At 35.6% G+C, this 23,797-nt stretch overlaps 1 protein-coding gene, 1 long non-coding RNA gene and 1 pseudogene across 2 annotated transcripts; 1 reads left to right on the forward strand and 2 right to left on the reverse strand.

The window, feature by feature from the left end:
• The first annotated feature begins 6,524 nt into the window (after positions 1-6,524).
• Positions 6,525-9,171, forward strand: LOC140813105 (cationic amino acid transporter 1-like). The gene is made up of 3 exons (XM_073171537.1): positions 6,525-6,649; positions 6,760-7,186; positions 7,629-9,171. Exons 2-3 carry the CDS (start codon positions 6,778-6,780, stop codon positions 9,005-9,007), a joined length of 1,788 nt encoding a protein of 595 aa, XP_073027638.1. The 5' UTR covers positions 6,525-6,649; positions 6,760-6,777; the 3' UTR covers positions 9,008-9,171.
• Positions 9,172-9,254: 83 nt separating this feature from the next.
• On the reverse strand, positions 9,255-10,232 carry LOC140813106 (uncharacterized). The gene is made up of 2 exons (XR_012113834.1): positions 9,978-10,232; positions 9,255-9,589 (listed from the first exon to the last, which is right to left on the reverse strand). It is a non-coding gene; the product is annotated as an uncharacterized lncRNA (long non-coding RNA).
• A 1,063-nt stretch (positions 10,233-11,295) lies between these two features.
• LOC140811373 (uncharacterized) lies at positions 11,296-22,614 on the reverse strand (annotated as a pseudogene).
• Between the last annotated feature and the right edge of the window lie 1,183 nt (positions 22,615-23,797).

Below are 23,797 nucleotides of genomic sequence, written 5' to 3' on the forward strand. Positions count from 1 at the left end.
GCCTATGGATGCTTGAAAATAAATTATTATTATTTTAGCATTAGTTTCATAAAATTATTATTTTAACATGGTTTCATAAATAAGTACTTGACATCATTTACGTTTCGGTCTTTTAAGTAATCAGCTTTGAGTATTGGTCATGTAAGTTGTGTTTTTTTTTTATTTTGTTTCTATTTCACTTTTGTCACGCCCCGAGACCGGGGTTAGTCGACACCGGCGTCGTTTAACAATCACATAATCGTCAAACGACCAGCCTCGTAGCATAGTATACACCAAAACTAATTATAAATAAATGTATTTATAATTAAAAGATTGAGAAGCTGAGAGATCAAGGTTGCAAATATCACCTCATTTTAACGGGTGAGATCTTGTCACACACACAATTTTTAAAAAAAAATGGGTTCTATATATGTATGAACAAATCTTGGCCATCCAACTTATCATGAGGGCAATGCCCACATGGGTATGATGAAATAAACCCAAACTCACATAGGTATAAATAAAGATTAATTTGGAACATCTAATTGATATCTTCTTGTCGGTTTAGTTCAACCTATCCTTAGGACAATCTAACCTTTTTTTGTGTGTTTTCATCCGTAGAATGTTTTAGGTTAGGACCCCAATATATGTATAATGCAGTGCTCTTTGGGAGCCTTGGTCTTTTATATAATCAGCAAGCCAAGGCCCAAATTATATAATTTTAAAAGCATAAATAATGAACACCAGATTTGAATCTATCAAAAGTGAAAAAATGGTTTAGATGCAGGGGTGGCAGGAGCCAAGCCATTTGACACACCGATGGATCAAAACAAGAAGCTCACTAGCCATGAGCTTGATTCTGTTATGCAGCAAAGTCAAGGCAGTGTATCGGTTGATGCATTGCTGGAAGATCCAAGTGAATACCAGCGATTGGTTGGTCGGTTGATTTACTTGACCATAACCCGACTAGACATCTGTTATGCAGTTCAGTCTTTGAGTCAATTCATGCACGCTCCGAAGACATCTCACTTCGAAGCAGCTATTCGAGTTGTGAAGTATATTAAACAAAACCCTGGTCAGGGCATTCAACTGGTGCCTTCCACCTCTATGTCTCTTACAGCATATTGTGATTCGGATTGGGCTGCTTGTTCCATGACTCGTCGCTCTGTTACGGGTTATTGTATCAAGCTAGGGGCCTCGCTTCTATCTTGGAAATCAAAAAAACAACACACCATTTCACGATCATCTGCGGAAGCTGAATATCGTGCCATGGCTACCACTACATGCGAAATTGTTTGGATTGTTGGCCTTTTGCATGATATGGGAGTTAACATTTGTGGCCCTACGACTTTGTTTTGCGATAATATGGCTGCCATCCACATTGGTGCTAATCCAGTGTATCATGAACGGACGAAGCACATAGAGATAGATTGTCACGTAGTTCGTGAGAAGATCAAAGAATGGCTCATACGCACTCAATACATCCCTACACACCAACAACTTGGGGATATTTTCACGAAAAGTTTGGGAAAAACTCAGCATGCGTGCTTGCTTGAGCTTCTGGGAGTTCGTGATTCGCATTCACCTTAAATAAGGATTCTACCTTGTTGTGCATAATAAACGACTTCAAGCTTGTTGTTGACAACCACATCAAGCTTGAGGGGGGAGTATTATTGTATATGCTTTCACGCTTCTTTACTAGTTAGTCATTGGAAGTACGTTTCTTAATATTCTTGCACAGATTGTATATAAGGGAACACGATACAACGGTTTTACAATAATGAAATGAGATCATTTCTCTTAGCTCAGTGAGCTTGTTCTCAATTTCTTTACAATATTATTTCATTGACCTAAAGTTGGGAATGTATGTCGATATCCCTCAAGTGAAAGACAAACAATCCTATCCCATGTGATTATCTTTTACACAATGTCTGATCACAGTTACAAAAAAGAAATATTTACATTATACAATAAATAAAATCTTCCTTTCTCATTGAATTCCTCCTCCTGATGATACTATTTAATAAGAAATGGATCAAAAACAGTTAAATTAGTTAATTACATTCATGGGTTTGAGATTCCAGGCTGGATCCAATAGAATGTAAATATAGATACGATAAATTTTAGGTTTTATTCTATTAAGTTTTCAAAGTTCGATTTTGATCCACTAAATATTAATTTTCGATTATTTTGATCCAATTACCTATGTCGCATTTGAAAATTCGTTAATTTTCGATGTTATGCTAGCATTTTTTGATACAACATCAATAATTAGATAAAAATGACCGAAAATTCACTACAAGAAAAAATACATACGACAACGGTGAAACATCGTTGTCGTATGTTCTAAAAAACCATTGTTAAAGCCCATGTAGTTAAAGGGTTTGCCCAAAGACAACATTTTTTCATCGTCGTCATAGCTACAATTTGCGATGGTTTTCTTGAAAACCGTCACAAATAAAATTAGCGACGGTTTAATAAACCTTTATTTGCGACGGTTTATTACGGTTTGCCTTGAAGTCCGTCGCTAATTTTAGCGACGATTTTTTCATTATTTCGTCGCTAATATTTTCAGTAAAATAAAAAAATTATCTCAAAAAACTTACAATATTACTATTATAACAATATTCCTGATCTTAACTAACACTTAAAAATTTATCTTAAATCGAACTAAAATCGTGTTAAGATAAAAATTTTAAGTGTTGTGAAGTGGAAAAATTGTGTAAGAGAGAAAAAATTTAAGTGTTGTAAAATGGGGTGGAAGAAAATGGTATTTATAGACAGTTTTTTCAAAACTGTCGCATGTTTAAATTTTGCGACGGTTTTGCTTATAACCATCGCTATATTTAGCGACGATTGTGTTACAACCGTCGCTAAAATTAACAACGGTTTTAGTATAACCGTCGCTAATTTAAAAAATGCGACGTTTTTACTTTAAACCGTCGCTAAATTTAGCGACGGAGTAGAAACTGTCGCTACATTTAGCGATGATTTTACCCAAAACTGTCGCAATTTTGAAAAAAGCGATGATTAGAAACCGTCGCTACTTTTATTCCCGGGAGTAATTGTAACACCCCAGATTCGATGATTGTCCTCACTGTATCAAGACGGGTCTTTTCAGCGTGCTTATGTCCTCACTCACACGCACCCTGAGAAACTTCCCAGGAGATCACCCATCCCAAAATTGCCCAAGTCAACCATACTTAACTTTAGAGTTCTTATGTGATGAACTACCGAAAAGAAGATGCACCTTCGTGATATGAGTAGTACCAATCAAATCTTTTAAGCTCTCTTCAACTGTACATTCCATTACATTGAACAGTCTCGGAATCCCTATCCTTCCGGTGTAAGAACGGTTCATTCATGTTCCCTCCACCTAGAAGTCTGCCAGGAACCGCTCATTGTCTGTGCCACCTCATGGCACCGGGGATCACCCCCGTCGTCTTCGGTCCCGGGCCTCACAGTAATAAACAGAAAGAACAGTGTGTAAATCAAATTGTTGTTAGGAAAAATATGGACCTGACAATTATAGCCTCCAAATTCTCATCATCGATTGAAGGGCGGTAGGGATCAACAATGGGTTCTGCTTGCACAATTATCCCTGGTTTAACTGACTGAAGGGAAAAATTAAGGAAAGAAAATAGGCATATGTTTATCAAAAGTTGACATCTTCGCAGTGTGAATATACAGAAAAATGATACAATAGTGTGTTTCAAAGTTTTTGTGTAAACAACCAAAGTATGTTCATTCCACGTCATTTATAAAAGGAGAGCCTTCATAAAGTAGAATGTAGCATGCTTTCTAATTAGATTAGATCGTGCATGTTAGTATATCGATAAACAGGAAGTATATCAAATAGAATGCAGAACTCAACTCCAGCATCCACTAGTATATGCCATCAATCATGCAGCCATGATCATAATGCAGCGAAGGAAATCTATTCTTTTGCTGGCTTGAGAATAAATAACTCATGTCATTCTAACTATAACCATCTTCTTCACATGTAATGCGTACCTTTATGTAATCCTCAACGTGCTTCATTCTTTGTTCAATTGGCTCTATTAGATTAGCATACTGCAGACAGTGCTTAAAAACATCACAAGTTTGTCAACTGCTATTGAATAGAAAGAACATACATGTGTAGATCAAGAGAAAAATAAAGAACATGATAACCACATGTGACTGTTTTACATGGCATAGTTAGCTTTCTAAGATGATACATGAATACAAATAAAAACTAGCTTATCAGACCATTATAAATGAGATAAACAAAAGTGCGCGCTTTAGTCAAATCAGACTTTTGTTACAACAATTGATTATTTCCCAAAATTTGTCGGCAATGAAATTCATTATCTTTTATCCACAACACATGCTAAGGGGTGACAACTGTGACTGCAACTCCCAGCAGCATTCAGCTACTATTAACACAATGACAGCAACAAAGATTTTCTCACCACTTATTGATTACTTTGTCAAAACAAACGTCGCGTAGGTTCTACTCCCATATTCCAGTCATTTACTTCATTACATTCACATTTAACAATAAATCATAGCTGGACTCCAAACGTTTTTAGCCAACCGAGATTATCTTTTTCTTTATAAAGTTCACGTTCCGGATTCACACTTTCTAGCCACAAGGACAATTTTTTTTTTCTAGAATTATAAATCATGTGGCACATTATTAACAATCATTATACATGTCTTGAAAGTTCATTTTCTCAATTCTAAATTTCCAACCCAAAATAATACCCTTTTAAATTCGATTCAAACCCCCTCTAGATATGTAAACGATCCAAACCAAACCAAACAGTATCAGGCTTGAGCTTGGTTTGTTTAAAACTATTTGAGGCTCGAGCTCGATTCGAGCTTCTATTATCTGGTTTGTATTGAAATTACTGAGCTCGTTAAAAGCTCGAGATCGGCTCGTTAAAAGCTCGTTTAGCGTGTTAATAAAGCCAGCAGGCTCGAGCTTGATTCATTAATATCTCGTTCAACATGTTTAACAAGCCTGGCTTGAGCTCGTCTAAGTGTGTGTATATATATATATATATACACATGCACTTAGATTGAGTGTATTTATTTTGCATGCTAATTTTCTTGTATAAACGACTTTGAAACTGTATCATGGTCTCCTACTTATCATCTCAGCAATTACAAGATCAACATTGTTTAGATGTGTCGGTAGGCAATGGTCGGAGTAGGGGTCATTACCTTACCGGCTTCATGAATTTGTATGTTGACACAGATTTATTCTCTACAAAAAGAGAGAATATGATTGTTTCTCCTTTGTATACTTAAATGCTTGTTGAGTGGAATATGCGGTCGCTTTTTAGTTTCTCCTAAGCTACTTAACACACGCATTTCAGGTAAGGAGATGCTCTATATATATGTGGTGTACATTTAATCAATATAGAACACTGGAGAGTGGAGACACCATGTGAAACTCACCCCTATATTTATGTACTACTTTTCATCGAATTATGATGTAAATTTCAATAATGTAATAGTGGTTTTAAAAGATATCGAAATTAAAATCCAAACAATAATTTTATATAAAATAGTTACTCTAAAATCTTTGTACTTCTAAATTTGCCATGTATAAATAAATTTATATGTTATATATGTAGTGCTATCGCGGGATTTATCGGATTAGATAGATATCCCTCGGTCCATTTTCCTATCTCATATTTTCGATTACATTCATTTTCTCTTCGTCGATTTTCTCTTGGGCGATTTTCATTTGCTGGTAAATTTTTTAACTTTAATTTTTTATTTATTATCATGTATATAGTTTTATTTCATAAATAATTATAAAAATAAATACTTTTTATTAAATTATTTAACTATTTTTTTATTAAATTATAAAACTATTTTTTTAAATTTTATTTCATAAATAATTATAAAAATAAATATTTTTATTAAATTATATAACTAATTTTTAATTTTTTTATTAAATTATAAAACTATTTTTTTATTAAATATTAAAATTTTAGCTAGGTAAACCGTCGCTCGCTAATTAGCGACGGTTCGTCAATTAGCGACAATTTAAAAACAGTCGCTAAAATGTTTTGCAATGGTTAAAACCGTTGCTAATGTTTTGCGACGGTTAAAAAAAGTCGCTAGATTTCTTCCGTATATCGACGGTATTGAGAAACGTTGCTAATTCATTTAGCGGAACGACGGTTTCTTCCGTCGCTAAAATCGCCGTTAAATGCAATTTTTTTTTGTAGTGCAAGTAGAATTGTTATTGAAATCCAAATATCTAAAAAGAGTAATTCTTTAATACACGATCAATTTTATTTCTCAAGTAAATAAACGAATTGTTATTCGTAGAATCTGGATAATTCGGGTGGGAGAATCAAACATGAATCACCACATAATTAATAATTATTACTTTTAGTTTTAGGCAACAAATCAAGTAAATATTTTATTTTTCAAAAAATATAGAAAATAGATTTTGAATAATTTATTTTTCTTGGGATATATTATATATAAAATATTTTGAACGATTTGAATATTGGAGTCAAACGCGAATCCGTCGTTTTCTCCTTATTTACAGCAAACTATTAACTTCCTTTCTCTATTTATCTCTACTACATAAACACAATTAATTAACAAAAACCATTCTTTCTCCCTCCTGTCTCCGATCCACGGATTCCTCTGCATTCAGGTACATTAAGCTTTTTTTACATGATATGATTTTTGCATGAAGACATTTCTGCGTCTTTTATTTGATTTCGTTGATACATATATGCGTGTGTATGGAATAAATATAAACAGGAAAACACGGGGGGAGGAATGGAGGCTAATGGAGGTTCCTCAGGGTTAACTAGGAGGAGAGGATGCTCGTGCACAAAGGACGATTTTTTCCCGGAGGAGTCGTTCCAGAGCGTGAACAATTACGTGAAGGCTCTGAAACAGACACCGTTTCGATTCATAGACCGGATGCTGACACGGTCGAACGTTCAGGCGGAGCTAGATGCGAAGGCTCGTAGTGGGAATGCAATGAAGAAGACGCTTTCGTGGTGGGACTTAATGTGGTTTGGCATGGGCGCCGTCATCGGTGCCGGAATATTCGTTATCACTGGCATCGAGGCACGTGAAGATGCTGGTCCCGCCGTTGTGCTATCCTATGTTGTCTCTGGTCTCTCCGCCTTGCTCTCTGTCTTTTGCTACACCGAGTTTGCTGTGGAAATCCCCGTTGCAGGTATGACAAATCCAACCCCGTTGTCAAAATTCATAATAGGGAAAGAAATGCTTTCATATAAGTTCTTTATAACTTAAGAAATGAAATCACTGGAGTTATATTTCGAATTAACAGTAGAATTTATTTTTTATTTTTTGGTTGGATGCAGAAAATATTCTATAGTTTATGCGAATTACATTGTATCAATTATAAAAACCTTACTTGAGGACGAGGAGTTCTGTATGAAAAGCTAATACCGAAAATCCCTCACAAAATTGACCAGGGTCTCGTAGGAGTTTTTTCATGATTTGTTCTACCATTCGATTGAAATATTTAAAGAAAGCAAGAACGAACCACTATAACATTGAACTGTGATCCGGTTGACATTTCGACGAGTCAATAATCTCAAGCTCCAAAGTACTCGGGCCTATTATTTTTGTTTGATTTACCTCCTATCTTGCAGGCGGTTCATTTTCTTACTTACGGGTGGAGCTTGGCGATTTCGTAGCCTTCATTGCTGCCGGAAACATCCTTCTCGAGTACGTAGTCGGTGGCGCAGCAGTTGCGCGTTCTTGGACCTCCTACTTTGCCACACTCTGCAATCATAAGCCCGAAGATTTCCGCATCCACGTCAGTGGTCTAGCTGACGGCTACAACGATCTTGACCCATTATCCGTCGGTGTTATCATAATCATATGCATACTCGCAGTTCTTAGCACAAAGGCCTCCTCTCGTCTTAACTACGTTGCATCAGTCGTCCACCTCGTCATCATCATCTTCATCATCGTATGTGGACTCATCAAAGCCAACACCAGTAATTACACTCCCTTCGCACCATTCGGCCCCCGCGGGATCTTCAAAGCTTCAGCAGTCTTGTTTTTCGCCTATGTTGGATTTGATGCTGTTTCTACCATGGCAGAGGAAACCAAGAACCCGGCAAAAGACATCCCCATCGGTCTAGTTGGTTCCATGGTCATCACCACATTCTTATACTGCCTGTTAGCCATAACTCTATGCCTGATGCAGCCATACACTATGATTGATGTTGACGCTCCTTTTTCAAGGGCATTTGAGATGGTGGGGTGGAACTGGGCTAAGTACATCGTTGCTGCAGGAGCGTTGAAAGGCATGACTTCGGTTCTGCTAGTCAGTGCGGTGGGACAAGCCCGTTACCTTACCCATATTGCACGTACACACATGATGCCCCCATGGTTTGCGAAAGTTGATCAAAATACCGGAACACCTATCAACGCCACCATTGCCATGCTTGCTGCTACCGCAATCATATGCTTCTTCACAAAACTCGACATCCTATCCAACTTACTCTCAATCTCCACTCTCTTCATCTTCATGCTTGTTGCCCTTGCCATTCTAGTTCGTAGATACTACGTTAGTGGTGAAACCACAAAACAAAACCGAAACAAACTAATCGTCTTCATATTGCTAATCCTTGGATCCTCAATCGCCACTTCTATCTACTGGGCGCTCAGTGAAGGCTGGATTGCCTATTGCATAACAGTACCTATATGGCTCTTCTCCACTGCAGGATTGTCGATTTCAGTCCCTCAGGCCTGTAGTCCCAAGCTTTGGGGCACCCCGTTGGTTCCATGGTTGCCATCTGCATCCATTGCCATCAACATCTTCCTTCTTGGATCATTAGATCAGGAATCCTTCATCAGGTTTGGAATCTGGACTCTATTCCTCCTTTGCTATTATTTCTTGTTCGGGCTGCATGCTTCATATGACAATGCCATGGCAATCCAAGTGAAGACGACAGAGGACACTCCATATAAGAAAGCTGAAGCCGGAGAAACATCAATAGATACTGCAACTGGTAATTAGAATGATTTCTATTCCAATGGAAGATGTGCATAGTTTACTAACTTTTAATTCAAAATATGTTTATTTCATTCTTATTTCAGTAAAAGATGATTGTGGTTCTCTTGTAATTTCAAGGTGTCAGTAAGTATTGTTGATTAATCTAAGTTGGAACGTGATTAAGGTTATGGCATTGTTGATTGATCTAAGTTAACGTGATTGTTGCCAAAGAAGTTGTTTTTAAGCCACTTGTGAAACTTCGATTCAAACATGCTCAAAATATCTTTTTATTAAAAATTCGATCTTTTTCAAACCACCGTACTTGAGAGAAACATGTCTATATACAAAAAAATCGCATGTATACATGCGCAAGGAAAAGGCAACCCATAATAACTTAAGCAAACAATATATTTCAAGCTTGCATAACATCACATATCTATTTTCAGGAGAGTGTTGAGTGATGTACTGTTGCATCGTTGTGCAAAGCCCCGAATGACTAGGACAATAACATCACGAAGGCGGCGAGTCTGAAGCATCAAATCCACTTCATTCTCACCATCTATAAAAAATTCTAAGACGGTGTTGATCATTTCTGAATAGCTCGACCTACACAAGATAAACAAGTCAGGTAAGAGAAGGCAGGAATGCAACATAAATCATAGTCCAAGTACTATAATTTTTTTTATAAGAAACAATATTTTATTAAATATTCAAAGACTTTTAAATACAGAAAGTAGACTAGTAGTCCACTATCAACAAAATGCTGAACAATATCCTAACCAAATCAACAATACACAAAAGTCGAATATCTCAATAAATCTGATATTGAGTCATTTTCAAACTCAACATGAGATCAAATCCAAGTAGATATTTTAATCTTGATATTTCCCAACGCTCTTCACCCGTGTCTTCTATTTTGTCAAAATTTCTTCTATTTCTCTGTACCAACAAATGTCATGAACTACCACTCTCCAAAAAATTATGCCCCTCTTACCGAGAAACTGCACAAGATCCGTGGCGAATAAAGCTTGCGTCAACTTGGGCACCACCCAAACCAATCTCAATTCTTCCAAAGCCCTAGCCCACCATACACTTGTGCAAGTACAATGAATCAACATGTGGTCTTGAGTTTCCCTCTCCTTCCGAGACAACACACACCAATTCAGGCATAGAGCACAATGATACTTGAGTGTCATAGAAAGTAAAGACGATAATTGAAATTAAGGCAGCTTCACTTTGAATGATACAGTTAAGAGGAAGAAGAAAACGTACATGGAAAGGAGGAGCTTAACTTCCACGAATTTCTATTGAACTTGAGACTTGCCATTCCAGGAATCTGCAATGTTTATAATGGTGGAGTACATACATAAGTTCCGATATTTCTTGATGAATTATGCAGAAAACTGAAAATAATAACCTTTTTTGGAGATCGATCCTTGTCGAACAACCAATTAAGTTACACGTACACATCTACAGAATACATATAGCTTTTTTAAGAATTATTACAAGCGAAGCTATCGAAGAAAATCTTGAAATATGGCAAGTGTTTTTCGCAGATGTTTTATGAATTTTTAAGAATTGTTTTGTAGCTAGAAAATAAATATATTTTTCGCAGATGTTTTATGAAATACCTATTCGTGTGGTGTGTATATTGAATAAATTTTAATTTTTTTTCTTTTTAAAACATATTATATTTAGCTTATTTAATCAAAATTAGTGGGATCTTTGAAGATGGCTTCTCCCTCAAAATATATTTTTAAAAAATGAACTCCTTTTGTATATTTTTATATTGAGAAATTTTCATAATTTTTAAAAAAAGAAAAGTTGCATTAGCATCAGTAGATCTGAAATGAAATTATTTATAATCGTTTATTGAACTTCTAAATCCATGGATTTAAAAATTCAAAACATAAAAATAATTGGTGAGTAAATAATAATTTTTACATGATCGATGTCGTAGATCATTGACCATAAGCAACCTTATACGTCCCCCATCGACAGCTATGCTTCAGATTAAGTATGCTAAATTTGGAATCACTTAAAATTCATTATCTACCTTTTCTTGTACTCGTCGTGGGTTTGCCATTGCATCTTTTTTATATTTGAATTATTAGTAGTTAATTGTGGCATGGGATACGTGTATGCATATTATATTACGATATGAAATTTAATTTTAAACATATTAAATTCCATTTTTGTTATTATATTGATATGAATTTTTAGACTTAAAATGGTAAAGTTACACATTAATGATTAAACGGAGAAAATGTAAAAAACAAAAAAAAATGACAATTACACGACTCAAATTTACATGTTCGGCAAAACAAAAATCAATGTATTTGATTAACTTTTCACTTGGAAGAATAAGGTACATGCAAGATTTTGTAAAATGGAAAATATTCAACAGCAAGTTTGGGCTTTGTTCAGCTGTATAATGCTAAAAATATGGGGGAGGGAGAACAAATCTACAGACTAGGGGAAGGTTAGACTTCGAGTGAAATCGCTGTCAACTAAGGTAGAATGGAAGGAAAAAAAAATCATCTCATCTAACTACAAGAATCTTCATTTACGCCCATAATTTTACTCATGCACTTCTTATTCTGCATGAGAATCAACTTTTCCAATGTTTGGACCCCTGCCACTCTCTCCTGCAGATTGTGAAGGATTAGTACCAAAGTCGATCTTCGGATACGTCGATCCTCCACCATCACTCTTACAATTATCCATAGTTACATCAACTTTTTCCAATGCTAGAAGACAGAATAGCGTCCATTTTATCTGGCTCAACTGAAGGGGAGGCGTCTGGCACAACACCATCAAGTTGAGCTTCTGATCCGACTTGAAGCTCACCATTTGGTAAAGGTGGGAATTGAGCTGATTCAGATGCACCAACAGAACTTGTAGGAGGTACTTCAACAAAATCAGAACTTTCCCTCCACTCAACCCATTCTGATTGTTTTGTATGCCCGCTGTATTCAACCTCTTTGTCATCCAATTTACTGAACATATTGTCTACAACTGGTTTTGGTACAAGAGGTTCGGATGTGGCGGTGTCAGCATAATCCTCATCTTCATCGACCACGACCTCATCGTCATCAGCTCCAAACTCATGTGCCTCAATAACGGGAGTTGAGGAACCAATTGACCCAGTGGAAGGTTCGTTTGCTTTTCTTTCATTATCGAATGCAAACCAATTGGAGTTCGTGAAGAGAGATCCACTGCAAACAAGAGCACAAGTGAAGCTATAGCCACAAGCGGTAAAAGGAGAAAATAAAAAGTGCTGAAGGGAACATCAAGGAATGCAAACACTTGAATTAAAAAAGATAGTATGGGTGTCAAAAAATAATTCGCATTCGCAGACCAGTCCTGGATAATAATCAATCATCTTATGATTGCTGTCAATGCATCTTTCCCTGGTAGCAAGTCTTGAACCTCACACTTTACATGGATAGAAGACATCAAGTCGAATTTCAAGGGTTTTAAAAATTAAGTGCATCTCCCCTTCGAAACATGAAATTATAAACGAGATAACAGAACTTTACCAGTCCCAAAATGACTCGCACATTAATAAAAATGATGCCAGTAGAACTACAAAACTAAAGAACTAAAGAACTGTAACACGCCTCCAACAAAGTCAAATTGAATATTTGATTTTTGCTCTGTATAAGGTATATGAGATAATCAAACAAGTAATCCACTTGCCTTTCTTGGTCATTTCCCAAACGAAGGGAAGAAATGACAACTTCAGCAGATTCATCATCGAAATACATATCCTACAAAAGGAAAAAAAATAAGGAACTTTCTCACTCAAATGTGTGATAATGTATGTAACATGGTCCAAACACTCATAAAAATCAGCGATGAGAGGATGGATAGGGTGATGATGATATGCAGAAACTCAGAGCAGGTGCAAACACAGTTGGACTTCATGAAAAACGAAGTCGTTGCATACCTCATCATCCTGTTCAAGTGAACCACGAGCCTGCACAAAGTAAAAAATTTTAAAAAGTAACTATATTTTATGAAAACTATGTCGATGAAAACAATTAAAATCCTACATCTTCATCGACAATTAAAATCCTACATCTTCAGTCCTTCACTATGCAATTGAACTTCAAAGCTTATTATATAAAAATATTGACCTTCCAATCATTGAAAAAAGTTGTTTATAATCATTCTTGGCAAACTATTTTGGTAAAATGAGTGAACAACACTTTCACAATTTCGTTTACGCACTTGCCATCCACATTTCAGTGAATAGGGTCTCATCTGACTACATTACAAAAAACATAAGACAAATGATTCGGGCCTAGATCTTCAAATTTAGAGATTGGGTAAACATACAAAGATAGCCCTTAAATGTTAAGAGGAAGTAGAAGGATCCCAATTTGGAAGCGGTGTCTGATTCCAGTTGGTACATGGACAAGATCTAAGCTATTAAAGAACTTTTGAATGACACTACCTTAAAGTCGAGCTACATTGACAAGATTTTTAGGCATGCTACAATTTTTCAATAAAATAAAATGTTGTCAATATCACTGATTTGGCTAAGGTCGAGGATCATTGACCTTGAAAGGGTTAAAATACAGAAGACAACATATTGAAAGTAGTAGAAAAAAATATTGTATTAAGCTAGGTATATAACTGTGGCACCCAGAAAATATTCCATCGGCCATTTCCAATTTAACCCTGCAAAGCAGAATTGGAATTAATTTATCTGCCTTCAATCCTCTAAATATAGATTCTCAGTTGAGTGAGGTTTAAAAATGCGAGGACACAAGATGAGAAATTTAAAAAGAGTACAAAACAAGCCTCATCAATATCATTATTATAGATCCCATTTTGAAATGCTTGGCTTAAGTTATTTGCCAAAACTGCAACATCATAATCCCTGTCTTGGTAATCATCATCATCGCTATCTCTTGTCTGATCATGTAGTGAGTTCGGTCTCCTGAAAAATATAAAAAGAGAGGTTCATCTGTGAAAGAAAGGATTTAGGCATATAGATTGTGCAATAGTAATAACTGGAAACAAGCCCATTTTGGTCAAAATGATAGGAAACACACCTACATCACCTAAGACATAACAAGGGCCTAACATATAATACGCTTGAATTTTTAACTTTTCTGCCACAAGTAAACCTCACCAAATCGTCCACCCATTATACCAATATTTAAAATAAATTTCAGTGAAAATCTTTATTCCAACGCATACAACAATTAATTGTTGAATCCATCTCTTCTTATTGATGATATTCACCTTCATTAGGGAGTTTGAATTATGAAGTTCACCATACTAAGGATGGTTTTTTCTTGATATGTATATGAATGCCATTAGTTTCCAATATCACATTCAAAATTTGTCTCCTACATTAATATCTCCACCATTCAGGACCTAACATGTCGTGATATGTACATTCAAATTCAGCTGTTTAAAAGTTATAACAGGTCAAAGATTGAACCTTTGCCATAGCCATATGCACAGGAATAGCTCGAAAATCATAAATTAAATCTCGATAATCATTTGATTATTTTATGTTAAACATATGACTAGAATGGAAACGAGAAATATTAAATTTGAATAACCGAGAATTGTAGTTCGATTGCAGAAATTTAAATTTGGGAACTTGAGTTTAATAACTTAATTCTATTTCTGGTCCTTTTGAAGATAATGGAAATAATTGTCGAGCATTTTACAGGGCATTAAGAATGAAAATATATATACTTGATTATTTAAAATAAAAGAACTAATTAAGATTGAGTTGCCTTTGAGAATGTGTGTACTCAAATTTATTTTTCACGTGTATGTGATTTTCACTAAAATTTTAATGATCAATTTGAAAGAATGCAACTAGGAAATGTGTCACCTATGACCTAACAAGAGTAGATGGGTTGAAACAAACAAATCCATGATAAACATCGATTGAGGGAGTATGCATGCACTGTATCCTCGTTGCAATCGAATTTAGTTATATATATACTCAGGAAAGTTATCCATACTAGGTTCTCTTCAAAGTCAAATCGTAAACCTTCCTTTAAATCCACAAAACTACAAGATCTTCCCGTTAGTGGGTATAGCTATTGAATGAAGTAAGTTTTCTTGATTTTCTCTCAATTTTGATAAGAACCTTATGCACCAAGGACTAAAGCTAGTGTTAATGAATAACCAAAGTACTCCTGTTTTAGTCCAACTACTAGTTGTAATTCGTATATGAAGAGTGGAGAGGAACAAAGTTAGAGGAAGGTAAAATATCCCATATTTTCTTTATGAATTGAGTTATGGGAATTTTCTGAATTCAAGAAAACAATCTTAAGTTGTATTTTGAAAATTGAATGAATTAAACGAACATGTTACATGTAACTGTGTAGATTGATTTTCTATGTCAGGACTTCATTGTTTGGAAGGCATTAAAACTCGTCAATAAAAGAAAGTAAGGTATCTTGCAATAGAGTAATGTTCGACATATATCCATGTCATTTGATATATATGATTGTGCCTTACTTGAATTGACATGACATACGTGACATTCATGACTGATAAATCGATATATAAAATAAAAATTTTGTTAACATACATCATTTTATACATACATCGATACATGATATACATGTTAAGCCTTGATTCTTGGATACCCCAATATCATTAGATTTGAGATTGATTCTGAAATTGTGAACATGATACTATGTTTTGCATTATGTGATCCGTAAAGACATAGTCTTTCATAGCCCCTATAATTGATGAGTTGATATTAGAAATTGATTCCACTTTGTCGCCGCTGTCATATGGATATTCCCTTATACTTGATTGAGGCTGATTGGCCTGCTCGAGCTTTGATGATTTTATAGGATTTGATTGATTCAGATACATGCTCAGTGTATAGACAATTAACCTGATACCTTCATAACATGCATCAATTGCATATCATATATAATTTATAGATACATGTTGTATTTATTATGGTTGTTCCAACAGAGCGTTTTCTCACCCCCAAAGAGGTTGTTATTGGCATTGCGTGTAGACAAGTACCACAGGTCAACAGGAGACTAGAGATGATACTTATGGAAGGAGCGACACTTAATATTATTGTCTATCCCAGTATATATTTATAAATATACCGGGACATGTCTTGGAAATAAAATGCTTGTATATATTTATTTATTTTTAGTTAATTGTATGGACGTGTTTATTATTTGATTGTTGTAAAGATGTTTAATCATATTATTTTTAGTATTGGAATTACAATCAATTAATGATTTTGAGCTCATGTTAAATGAAAATTTTAAAATGGTTCACCGTTCATGCTTGATTAATTAATCATTTAATCAAATCAAATTGTATGGTAATAACAACTAAGAGTCTTGGGCCCTCACAGCATGCATAATCGAGAAAGCTGATATGTTAGGACGCAAGACACTACTCAAATGCACTCACCCGCAAGTCCATTGGAAGACATTTCCACGGCATTGCGATTAAGAAGCACACTAGTCTTCCAGTCAATCCAATCACTGTTTTCCTGCAATGAAAAAGAAAATGGAAATGAAATTTTATAGAGGTTATCAGTTTAATATGCTACCGGCAAAACACTAAACCGTTATAAAATACATGCCCAATACAACGGAATGAATACTTGGCAAATTCAAGCAACATCAACATTCCCCTAAATTCAACAAAATCATGTAGATGGTGGGGTATGGAAGCTGCATGCAGGTGATCATGGTATAACTACGAAAAATGACAACACTGTTGAAAATAAAACACTCAGAAAACCTGCAGAAGTATCTGAATCTCGCTGTTGTTATTCCCTAACTGAACAACCTTGTTAGCAATACGAGTGAGGTGCCCAATATTCCCTATCCTGGGTGGTGTTCTACCCTCAGCTGGGATAGTTGGTTGTGCGACACATTCAATAAAATATATTATATTAAATTTTAAATCCTAGGCAAACAAAAATGCAAGAAAAGGATAGGTACATAATGTGACAGAATGTCATAAACAAGAAAGTCCCTAATGAAAATAAACAAAAGCATGCCTTGTTTACATCAACGGCCAGGATCAAGTTCTTCTCTGCTTCAAGGATCTTCCCAATAACGTTACAATCATGAAGAACATGTTCAACAAATCGAGGATTCTTGCTCTCCAAGCAAGAAACTACAATATGTTCTACATAATGATGTAAAAAATTATTGTATGGATACCTACAACCAAATGAAATGCAATTTAGAGTACTCCGAAGTTGTTCACCAAGTTTACAAGAATTGTCGACATCTGGAGTGGGAAGAACTTACACAAAAAACATTTCAAAAACGTGTTTCACAGCACCTAGGCGGATAAATTCTTTTTCTGCAATCTTACTAGCAACGGCCACTAAGAATGAGATGAACTCAATAACCTGAGACATCGTAACTCAAGATTAGATTTAGTGCCACAGAGAATATCAATTTTTCTCGCAGATATAACTTCAACTGTCAAAAGGTGAGGGATGATAGAGAGGGACTGAAGTACCGTGAAGAGCAGTTTAAAAAGTGAGTGCAAAACCATCAATAACTTATGTTAGAAGAGCATTTATGTGGAAAGTGGAAACACAACAGTTATCGTTCTCAGAATACAGGCATAATAGAATAGGAAATTCTCAATAAATAAATTACTGAACAAAAACAACCATCAATACACACACAAAAAACCTCTCACAACAATATAAACATCTGCATCCTTTGCTAAATATAAGATACCTTTAAGCGAAGCTTTCCTAGAGGCGGCTGCAATTTGCCATTTGTAGTTAGCAACACATGGTCATCTTCTGATGAGACATCCAAAAGTTTGAGCAGATCACCTGACAGATAAACCAGTTAACTGTATGATTGTTACACCACCGATAAATATTTGACGGCCACAAAAACGATTCTACCGTTTGAAAGACACATTACGCATGCTTGATCCAACAACAGAAGGTTTAGATACTCATTTTTTTGCTTTGTACATTTAAGTTTTTTTCTCTTTTTTTAACGTTCTTCTCTCATTCGTGTTTATCCTTTTTCCACTTCTGTCTCCAAATTATAAGTAGTTTGTCAAATTTGGAATTGTCGTTCAGGAAGTTGTGAAAATGTTTTGGGCCATCAAAGTCAGAGGTTTCTCACACACTGAAATAAAACACACTCATATCACTTACATAGTATACAAATTAAAACTCAATGCTGAATTGCAAGCTGGATTGTTCATCCAAAAAAGGACCGCTCATTAATGAGGTCTTCATAGTTATCGTAAACTGACCACACTTGATTTGCCTAATCCATAAACAACAAAGACACATTATTAAGTGACTGAGATTGTTCTTCCAAACCTTCAGCTAATTATCTTCCAAGTAATGAATATTGTGGTGCACTTGTAGCAGCATTGCAGCATGTGATCGTAAAATAGAACTCTAAAGTAACAATACCTAGGTTCTCCAGCATGCCTTCAACAGTTTCAGGATTGGCATCAACGCCAGATCCACGAGTCATTTACTGGTTATACATGTAATACATTCCTGAAGCCAACCTCTTGGGGTCTAACAAAGATATACAGACCGACAACAAGTTAACCAAAACTGATTTTGGTCTTAAGCGCTCCAAGGCATGGTGAAACGATCTTCCAATAAAACTGTGACAGCAGCAAGATTTCAGGCAATGTAAGAAAAGGCTGTAAAGGATTGCAATGGAAAAAAATGGCACAGAAACCTTGGACTGCCAATTTTCGAAGCTAGTCCTGGGGGAGCATATCTAGTTATCGCACAAAGTGTTTCAGCAGCATTAGCATGCACTTCAGAGCAGTCCTGCAAATAAACATAGTTAGAGATTTAAAAAAAAGTTGAAAATGCACCATTCCAACTGCTATGAATAAAGAAAGAAATGATGATCTTTCAACAGGTCTGCAGACTTTAAGCAACAAAAAGAAACAAACTCATTTTCACTATCATTCCTCAGGCCACTTATTTTTAACACAATAAACTATTAAAAAAAGAAAATGCAACAACACTGGAAGAATCTGCAGTTGGCTGCAGGGTCTGGTGACTAAAGGTTTGCCCTAACGTAGATAAATTACAAAGGCAACAACAATCTTAAAACAAGAACGCTTTAGTCCAAATCTCTCACTCATGAAAGGCAGAGGTCATAAAGCATGTGTTATGGCTTCCGAATCAAAGCAACAATTTATGGACAGAACAAAGACGGATTGAAGCTAAAAATCACAATAGAAGTGCATATTAACTGAAACAGAGATACCTGTACAGGATAATGACCAACTCTATCCAATGGAGATGGCCTTTAGAGCAAGAATAGTATTGTAACAGAATATAATTCTCTCTCTCCCTAGCAATGCTAGCAATACTACTTAGAAAGTTCAACCATAAAAACTCGCTCTCCCATTATTTATTCCCTCGCATTACAAGTACAAATCTCACCATCTATCCCCTTTCTTGAATCTCCTAATACAAACTTTTAATGTAGGAGGCTTTGTACTATTTGAGCAGTTTTATATCTCGTTGTCTCGGTCCAACCCACTAGACCCTCCCTAAGTCTGAGTCTGTAACTGGATGCACCTTAGACTGATGGAGAACAAAATAGCAAGGATATGCAAGATCACACACGCTTTCTGATACTTACAAATGAACTGAATTTATCCACAATCATTTCCAGCACATTCATAGATTCCAACCAATGAATAGAATCCGAATTGTTGGTATAAATATGTTCATCAGCACCAATCAGACGAACTAAAACCTGTTGAACAACTATTATATTGGAGTTTCATCAAACATAACTGAAAGATGCAAGAGATAGTGAACGAGAAACCTCCATCATAGACGTAATTCCAATTAGGTCTACAAGCTTGCTAATGATATTTTGATGAGCCTGGCCAAGCATGATAACATATAAGGTCCTGGATAATTAAAATACCAGATATAACACAGTAGGAGTAAGAAAATATACAGAAATAGTTAGCCTTTCTACCCTTTGATCATAAGAATAACAAATCCTAGTCAGTAAACTAACAATGCCAAACACATGATACACCACCTATTAATATGGAGGAGTGCAAAAGTAAAAGCCTGAAACTACCGAGATGCCACATTTTTTTAAGTCTGAAATCTGAATAGAAAAAACATTATTCAGTTAATGCCTGGAGATCCAGCATTGAGCACATGTAAGTTAAAATAGTCAGACCTCTAGTCCGCTGAAAAAAAAAACGAAAGATAACTGCCAACTGATTCAGTAATTTGTATGTGAACTTACTCTAATATAATTCATTAGAGGAGTTGTCTTTCGCAGCAAGAGGCAAACAACAACCTAGCACGTATAAGCATGAGAATCAATCACCAAACAAAAATTAAAGATATAATTTAGTGAATAACATCCAACATATGGTAAACTTAAGCAAGGAATTGATATACAAGATCAAAATATATGACATGCTAGATCAAATATACATTTCAGGAGAGAATTTTTTGAAATGCTCTCTCCCTCTATCAAACCTCTTTCCTTCGCTTCCCTTCTCTGCTCCCTCTTCACTACCTTCAATCCTTAATCCCTCGATCGTACTTCCCTTGACTACCGGCGCCGGCCATCGGCCGTCGACGGTTGTCATCCTTTCACTTTTCTAACCTTCTCACCTTTTCCGCCTTCTCGTTTGTGGGTTCCCTGGTTCGCGCCCTTCTGGATCGGAGTACCACTATTTCGTCGTCTTAGCTGGTGGAATGATGTCACAGTCTGTTAAGACTACGGTGAGAGAGGAAATGGTGAAGATTGAGTTTAAATCGTTCTCCCTACAACTGGTGTATGGAGGCTCGATGATTCGTTGGTGTGAAAGAACAAGGAATGCTAGCTATATTAATTGGTCTAAGCAGGTGCGAGGAGACAACAGATGAGGGTCAGCCCTAGACAAAACCAACTTCTCATTCTTCGGGCACAGTCCAAGCGTGGAGTGTTAACCGGTTTGGTGCAGAAGTGCAACTTTAGTTTTGCGGGTGTTAAGATATCACAGTATTCTATCCATTTCTTTATCATTATTTATAAACTTTTATTGTTATTTTAGTGAACTTCAAAATTATTTGAAGTGTAAATATAATTTTTTAAATACATTTTATGAATAACTATTGGTGCATATTCTTAACTTAATTATTTTATTTGATTATATTTTCTATTTTCAACTGATTAATAATAATTTTTAACTGCAATCTAAATAATTTTTTATTAATTAAATATATGTGCACAGCAAGCCAACATCAAATTGACGAAATCAGTCGTTATCACAGTAAATAGCAGGACATAGGTTTGGGTAATTTTTTTTCACCAGAAACTTCGACGATTATTGAAGTTCCATTTCTACTCTACCAACAGAAGAAAGACTGCAGGTCCTAGGAACATGCAATCATAATTATTTCTGCAATACATGAAAAGACAAAATCTATTAATGCCAGAAAAGTTCACCGCCAAAACAAGAAATCATCCACTCTCTATCAACGAGACGAGGCCGGACAATATGTCACGCAAATGAAGCTGAACAGCGCACGTACCAAGCCCAATCCAAGCGGACGCATACTCGAAGATTTCGAAAAAAATTCCAACCGATTAGAAGATATATATGGATGATGAATTCGAGTATCAGTCAAATTCTTACCAAAAAAGAAAAAGGAGCCACTGCAAGGCATCAGTCACAATTCTTACCAAGGAATCAATTATCATACCTTGCTGAAATAACCAGCCAATAATGTATTATGAGAGCGGTCAAAAACATAATTATGAATTTATCATACAATCACAAAATTCTCTCTTTGCAAATCAAACAATTGGTAAGTTTCATCTTTACAATCCATCATAGCACAGAATCAATGCATGGGCATATCACTCAATTTTCAAATTCATACGCAAATAAAAATTCAAAAATATTTTGAAAAATGCTCTAGTATTTTCTCAAAAATTCTATAGTTGAAAGCTCAAACAATGCCACCTCACGATTACATATTTACCCTACTCTAGACCTCAAACAAAAATTCAAAAATGTTTTGAAAAATACTACAGTATTTTCTAAAAAATTCTATAGTTGAAAGCTTTTTTTTTTGGAAACTAAACTTTATTATTAAAATAAAAAATTTACAATAGTAGCGGACGAGTAATCCGCAAAACGAGTGTTGTTACAATCAAGAAAACACTACCACAATATCGTCATGACCATAAAAATTTCTAATCTCTAACTAACTCTGAAATAGATAAATGATTAAACTATGTCTGCTTAGTCGTCCACTTCGCAACTCTGAATTTGATCTTCTGCTAGACGTTATCCACGGTCTCCGATAAGTCTTCGAATATTCTGTTGGTTCTCTCCAGACAGATTTACCAAAAAGTGCAGTGTATTACCAAGTACCAGAATCTATTAAATCTTCTCCCGATTGGACTGCCGGGCTCCATAATGAACATGTCTTGTGCCCTTCTCGGAAAAGCCCATTCAAATCCCAACTCTTGCAACACTTTTGTCCAAATACCTCTCGAAAAAAGAGCAATGCACCAATATATGGTCCTGATTCTCTTCTTGCTTCTGACGTAAAGTGCACCATTGCGGGCATAACACACAGAAAGGTCACCTTCTTTGCACCTAGTCATAAGTAGGGAGTTTCCTCAAATCCACAATCCACGAGAAAACTCGAACCTTTTGCGGGATAGGTACTTTCCAGATATTATCATAATATGGGAATTATGGGAAGTTAGAAATTGGAAAGAAAGAACCGTAGAAAGATCGAACAGAAAACCGACCTGAAGAATCTCCCAACCAAACTCAAAAATCCCCCATGCCCAACTCTAACCTAACTGATCTAAGACCCCTAAAAGATCAGCGAACTCACCTAGTTCGAACTCATTTAAATCTTTTCTAAAACGCATGTCCCATTGAAATGTATAATTGACTACTCTAACGACAACATCTAAAAAGTTACAGATCGGTTTATTAACTGAGATGCATATCTGAAACATAGATGTCAATCGTTCTTCAAAAAATTGAAAACCCCCCCCCCAACTAAAAAAAAAAATCTTCCCAAAAAAAGAATGATATTACCCTTTTTTAGCACCGCCCAACCAATTGATGAAAAGTTGGGTAAGAACGAGAGATAAATTTCCAAGGTATAGTTGAAAGCTCAAACAATGCCACTCCATGGTTACATATTTACCCTACTCTAGACCTTAAATATTTTCAGCTTAAAGAGTCACGTAGCGCAATAAAGTCCCAAGTGTAGATAATCGATTTTTCTACATATTGAAAGGAAAAAAAAAATTCTCAAATAACAGCGGATAAAAACAATTTCTCAAATAGCATCAGGTGGTTGATCTCTAGGATAATTTGGACATGACTGAAAGTCTGAAACCTTGCATTATTGTGAGGTATCAAGCAGTTGACAATGAGAGCTCACGTGTTTTAATCATATCTACAAGCCAGAAAAAAAAACACTTGAAGTTCATTTTGACAGTAGCATATTATGTTTCATCAACTAGCAAACCACAACCTCGGGTTTTTGAAACACCATCATCGTGATATTTTGCATCTTAGGTTTTCTTATTAATTCCGTAATTAACTTAAATTCACATTTAATTTTCAAAGTTTCTATTCGATCTTGAAACTACCAAATGAAGATATTTCTTGCAACGATTTTAGGTCATTTGGGTGAACTAACATGTGTCTCAGCCTATACCCATGCACCACTACTGGTCATGGGTCTATAGGATGGTCCAGCATGAGCTACCATGCATCGTCACTCGTAAAATATCTCACTCTCAACCCTGGAAAGTGGTTTCT

This window comes from Primulina eburnea, chromosome 14 (genome assembly GCF_022965805.1).
Source record: "Primulina eburnea isolate SZY01 chromosome 14, ASM2296580v1, whole genome shotgun sequence".
Classification (NCBI taxonomy): Eukaryota; Viridiplantae; Streptophyta; class Magnoliopsida; order Lamiales; family Gesneriaceae; genus Primulina; species Primulina eburnea.

Coding starts and splice junctions, on each gene's coding strand:
- LOC140813105 (XM_073171537.1), top strand. CDS start 6,778: ATGGAGGCTAATGGAGGTTCCTCAGGGTTAACTAGGAGGAGAGGATGC. Junction 7,187..7,628: donor TGTGGAAATCCCCGTTGCAG/GTATGACAAATC, acceptor CCTATCTTGCAG/GCGGTTCATTTTCTTACTTA.